This window comes from Solanum pennellii, chromosome 8, assembly GCF_001406875.1.
Source record: "Solanum pennellii chromosome 8, SPENNV200".
In the NCBI taxonomy this organism is placed as follows: domain Eukaryota; kingdom Viridiplantae; phylum Streptophyta; class Magnoliopsida; order Solanales; family Solanaceae; genus Solanum; species Solanum pennellii.
In genome coordinates, this window is record NC_028644.1 from 69,277,726 (window position 1) to 69,283,725 (window position 6,000).

The 6,000-nt window shown below is 30.4% G+C and overlaps 1 protein-coding gene across 1 annotated transcript; it reads right to left on the reverse strand.

Moving 5' to 3' along the window:
* Positions 1-4,061: 4,061 nt before the first annotated feature.
* LOC107027308 (probable membrane-associated kinase regulator 2) lies at positions 4,062-6,000 on the reverse strand. Its single transcript, XM_015228484.2, has 2 exons — positions 4,559-6,000; positions 4,062-4,461 (listed from the first exon to the last, which is right to left on the reverse strand). The coding sequence occupies exons 1-2, from the start codon at positions 5,796-5,798 to the stop codon at positions 4,340-4,342; spliced, it is 1,362 nt and encodes a 453-aa protein (XP_015083970.1). The 5' UTR covers positions 5,799-6,000; the 3' UTR covers positions 4,062-4,339.

Here is a 6,000-nt window from a genome sequence, read left to right on the forward strand (position 1 = left end):
TAATATTTTGAATATTATCAAAAAGAATATTGAAATTGAAACGAATTGTAATATAATGGTTGATTTGAGAAATCAATATGTTGGAGATATTGATTGCAAGAAAAATGTGTCTTTATAGATTATAAGATGTTTTTTTTGGAAATTTTATTCGTGTTTTGGATGTGTTATAAATATGGTTTTAACATTGATTATAATTTATATAGTTGTATTGTTTAAAGAACTCCTTTCTTGTCCTTCTTGCGAATTTTATGTTCTCTAGGCCTTTAGTAAGTTATATATCGAAAAAGATAAAATCTAATGATTTTATCGTTAATGATTTTGTAAAAAAATCTAAATTAGAAAATTTTTGGTAATTGATCTGAACGATTAAAAGATTCTCTAAAAGAAATATGAAGTTCACCTTTTGATAGAAAAATATTTGATTTTAAAGTCGAATCAATACAAGATTGAAATATCGTTCTCATCGGAATTATACCAAATCCACTAATGGGCCTAAAAGTAAAAGCTGAATTATAGGCCTTTCCTTGCAAAGTAGAGCAGTGCTATTTAACCCAATTACTAATAGCTAGTACTAGTAACTAACTAAATTGTATAATTAATGAAAAAAAAAGTTTTACAAAGAAATTAAAATGAAACTATGCTTAGGAAATTTTCAAAATATATTCCCAATCTTATATATATATATATATATATATATATATATATATATATTTGTTATTTTAGAAGTTTAAGATAAGATTAATGATTCTATTTTCATTTCCTTGGTAATAATTGTTCTTTAAAACTAAATATACCTCAATAGAGTAAATAATGAAGAGAAATAAGGGTAAAATAGTCTCTTTAAAAAATAAATTTCTTATAAATATATTTTAAGAGGCGTGTAAAAAAGAAACATAATAGATAATTTGAAAAAGAGAGAGTAAGTCTTAATATTGCTTATGTAGAGTTGGAAATTGGAATCATATTATCACAATCACATGCAAACATTAACTCATAGTAGTTCACATTTTGGCCATATTATGTAACTCTATAGCTTATGTAGAGTTGTAAACTAGAATCCTATTCACATATTTGACTTGCAAGCTAAAAACAAAGTGTAAAGAAACCTTGATTGATGTAATTGGCATATTATATTAAAAATCATTTGTTTTATTAGTTTAATTTCTACATATTGATAATATAAAATAAATGTTTTATAGTATCGGGCTGTCTAAAAAATTTAATATATGTAATTGTATCTACTGGTCGTACATTCTTTAATGACAGATAAATTTAGAGTTTAGAAGCTTTAAGCATTTTTTTTTTAGACATATAGTATTAAGTAAATTTCTCAATACGAATATAGAATTTCACCAAATTATTGAGTCATATGAAGTCTATAACTAAAATTCTAGTTTAGCACCTAATTTATAGATCCACCTTCACCACATAAAATGAAAAATCAAAAGAAGAATAGTAGGTTTACAACAAGAAGAAAAAATTGTAACTACTTACTATAAATGTAGACATGTCTAATCAGAATATTCAATATTGGTAAATATATTTACTTTTTTAATGGTACATGAACCTTCAAAAGATGCTTTATTATTTTCTCTAAATGGCTAAATTAGTAAATAATTATATGCCTTTGGCTACTATATGGATTCTTGTGCTTGTTTTATTCATGTTTTTCATTTAATAAAGAATAATAAACATTAAAACGATCTCAAGAAGAAAACAGAAATCAGATTTAATTTGTGATCTCCATGACCTACAAGTCCATCTTTGGATATATAGTGTAACAACCGGGCACGACTCACGAGTTAGACCAAATTTAATAATTTTTGTAATATTTATATATTTTTTAACATATTAAATATAAAATTTCATTATTAACACTTCAAATTATCATCATAAAATTTATTAATTCATAAAATTAAATTTTAAATTCGTCTCCGTCAACTATTTGCTTTACCACTACCAAAAACATTGTGACTTTTTGTCACTTTCTATTATTTAACTCTGTCTATGTGATTTCATTAATTCTGTGATTCTAATTGGAAAGAAATAATTCAAATGTCAAAAAAGAACATTTATTTTATCAATAAAATAGAAAGTAAAAAGTAAAATGATTTTTTCTTTTGTGACATTTTATTTAACGTTGCATTTTATTGATTGCAAAGTGAATAAGGCATGTATGTACGAGTACTTAATTATTGTTGAAAAAAAAATAAGCATAGATAGAGTTGTTTGCTATAAAACATTCATTAAAGATAAAAATAAATATTCTAACATTAAATGGTTTCTAAACGTAAGTGTTTTTTTTTTCAAACAGAGTAAAAAGGAAACCAAAGTTTCAATTTAATATCCGAAAATGTGACACATCATCTATAGCTCTTACCACTAGACCAAGAGTCTTACGTCTTGTTTGGATAGTTGTTACCAATCGTGTTATATGATATTATTAGTTTAAATTTAATGATTATTTTGATCGTTGTTTACATATTCTTATATTATATTATTTAAATTTATCGTTAAGTAATAATGAAAAAGTATTTTATGTAAGGATTGATTTGATATAATAGTATTATTACCTAGTTATTATTTTCTCATTTTGTCTTTATTTATTATTTAATAATCATATTTCATTTTTTATTCTATTTTTTCATATATCTCTACCTATACCTTACATTTCTTGTAGATTTATCTGGCAAATTATAGATTTACGATATTATGTACGACGGAGACTAATACAATCTATTTAAACTTTGTCTTCATTGTCCTTTTGGTTTGAACCTTATTTTTTTCGCCATTTTTGGCTTGGTTCTAAAACCCTACCCAATAAATTTTTGGGTGTAAGTAGTGGTTAGAGAAAGAAGGAAACAAAATTGGTCAAAGTAAAAAGCTTTGTTAAAAGGGCGTGGCATTGCAGCAGCACTTTTGTAGGGAAAAGTTTAGGAATAGGAGACAAATTGAATCTCAACAAGTATATTTCTATCAATTTATTTACTAAAGCATCAAAATCAACGTTCACAACTTTCGAAATTGACATGGAATGGACAACACAAACACTTCATTCACTTTAACTATGTTTTGTAGAATTGTGTTAAAAAAGAAGAAGAATGACCTACCTATCCTATCTTCTCTCTTCTATTCTTTTTCGACTTTGAAGATTGAATATTACTAATACTATATACTAAAAAAGAAACCCCCAAAAAGGGGAAAAAGATAAAGGAAAAACTGAAAAAGCAAGATGAAAAGAAAAGAAAATTTAACTAGGATATCTTTGTTTCCACTTTACCCGGATTGTTGACCGCTAAAGACACTTTATAACTTCAAAAGTTGCTACTCCAATCCAAATTATTGCCAAACTCCTTACATCTAATACCATATTTTTTTAAAAATTATCCTGTGATGATTTTGACGTTCAGGTCAGCTTTCACACATTTCATCGGTTATCAAATAACTTTATTTGCTAAAAGACTTGAATAGATGAGGAGAATCCCTAATTCTTTTCTGCCGTCACTGAGTTTTAAACCTGAAACCTAGAGTTTACAATCATTTTATTGACTATTAGGTCACACCTCGATGAATAAACAAAAAAAAAGATAGATGACTTTCTTACCTTGTGGAAAGATTTATCCAACAACACTTATTGGTACATTTACATGGTGCCTTTGAGAAGTCTTATCCAATTCTAGGTTATTATAATATATATATATTATAAAAAGCAATTACTCCTTCAATGAACACAATATTTTGATGATTAGCAAAGTGATGAAACAAGTTCTCACAAAAATTTTATATTCCATCACATATCTAAACTTGGGTTGATGAAACAAGTTTCTTGAAAATTCACTCAATTACCCATGTAAAATTAAAACTTCTTTTTAAGTATATATTATAAGTTTTGAACCTCCGAGTGAAAATTCTTCGAGTTGTGTGCTAGAATATAATTTGTATACTTTCTCGTTGTACTTTGAACCAAAAATCTAGAAAACACAAGGGAAAACAATCGCAGCAACAACGTACAAAAGTAGAAGCATTTTTTACAAATTCTTAAGCAACAACAAATGCACGTAATGCAAAGCAGAAGACACTATTTAATTAAAATTTAAATAGGAGATTAGGATAAACCTTTACATAATAATAGAACAATAAGTACAACTAATAGTATAATTCTATAATATTAAAGTGCTAATTAATAATTTACAAAGAGCAAAGCACGAGAGAAAACAGATAATTGACCACTCATTACTTTGTCATGACCGTTGAATTCTCTATAATCGAGGGAAAACAAAAACTTAACTACTAATAATAGTAATAATTAACGATTTTAGGCAGAAAATCTTAATTTTAATTATATTTCTAATTTTCTCACCGCTATGGCTTCCTCTAATGCAGATGAATCAGTTGTTAAGTGAGTTGATTTTTCATGTGAAGCGTCGCTTGCTGATCGTGATAAAATGGATGATTCTGAATCTATAATTAATTAAATTAGAAACGTGTGAGGAGATAACTAAGATTATGGAATAATTATTTTGATTAATTAATTTTTGGGAATGTTAATTGGGTTTACCTCTAGATGAATTGAATGACCTCTTGCAATGTAAAATGGCGCCTTGAATTGCGTCTTGTTGCTGCAATAACGAGTCGTCTCGACGGTTAGATGCTACCGGCGACGCGGCGATAACCGCCGATGAAGCCGATCTGCTTTTCCCCAAACGTTTACGAACTACTCGCAGTCCTGACGGAATATTCCCCTGCTTCTGGTTCTTCTCTGCCGTCTGTGGTGCGTCCGATGCCGGTTCTGCCTTCGCGGTAGCGGACGGAGGTGGTGAAGGTCCGGGCTTAAGTGCAGCATTTCCTGTAAAACTTAACTGTCCGGAGAATTTGAGCTTCTCGCCGTAACGCTTCGAGACGCGAATGTACAGAGGTTTTACTTTTTTTAAGTATTTCTGCATCACATCTTTAGAAAATTTCTTCTCATCGGAAGAAGAAATGGCTGCATTTGTTGAAAATGCTTCCTCCGGATTCCGCTTCTGTGTTTTGCTGCTGCTGTTGTTAGCTTTAGAGCTGTTATCTCTGGTAAACAGTGACTTAATAGGAACTTCTTCAACCTTTAACTTCACTGTTAAAAACTTGCTCTGCGTTCGATTTTGACGCTCCTCTTTTTCATCCTCTGATACTTTAATCCGTAGTGGTTTTGGAGTAGCTGAAACAGAGCCATCATCGCCATCACCATCACCTTCAGATAATTTTCCAGTTTTTGTTGCTGCATTTGATTTCGGCTTCTTCAGCTTCAACATTAACACTCTAAACTTCGTTGCAGACTTCAACAATGACGAAGAAAATTTAGAATTCGCTTCCGATGCAGTTAGCAACAGCGATGAAGGCTCAATTGGAACCAAACTTCCTTTGAAGAAAAGATCATCCGACGGCGAAAGTGATACATTCGGATCCGTACCATCAACACTCGAACTAGACGGAGAAAGCGTGAATTTCAGCTCTTCTTCATTCTCCGACTCACTTACATCTCCTTCCTCATTCTCCTCCTCCTCCTTCTTTGAACTAATTTTACACCTATCATTTCCTTCAACTTTCACTTCTTCTTCCTCAGGAAGAGCAGTGAACTCCAAGTCAAAAAACGGTCCGTCATCTCCGTCTACCTCTCCATCCTCGTCGGAGTCAGATTCAGACGAGTTAACACTAACTTCAGTGAGAACAGCCGAACGAGTTTTAGCACCGGCGGCATCGTCAGAGAAAACTCCGGCAGCTCCACCACCACGCCAGTACTTGAGTAAACTGAAAGCTTCCATAGTTGGTAGAGCCAGTATACAATTATTATGAGAAAAAGGAGATGAATAAAGTGAAGAAAAGTGAGAGGTGTTTATGAAATGTGAAGAAGATTGACAATGGAGAAGCTTAGCTAATACTGTTGCATCAGTACTCTGAAAGGTGGCAGAGGAACAACAGTAACACAACTAAGGTAAAAGTTTTATTTTCTCTTCTTTTTTTACA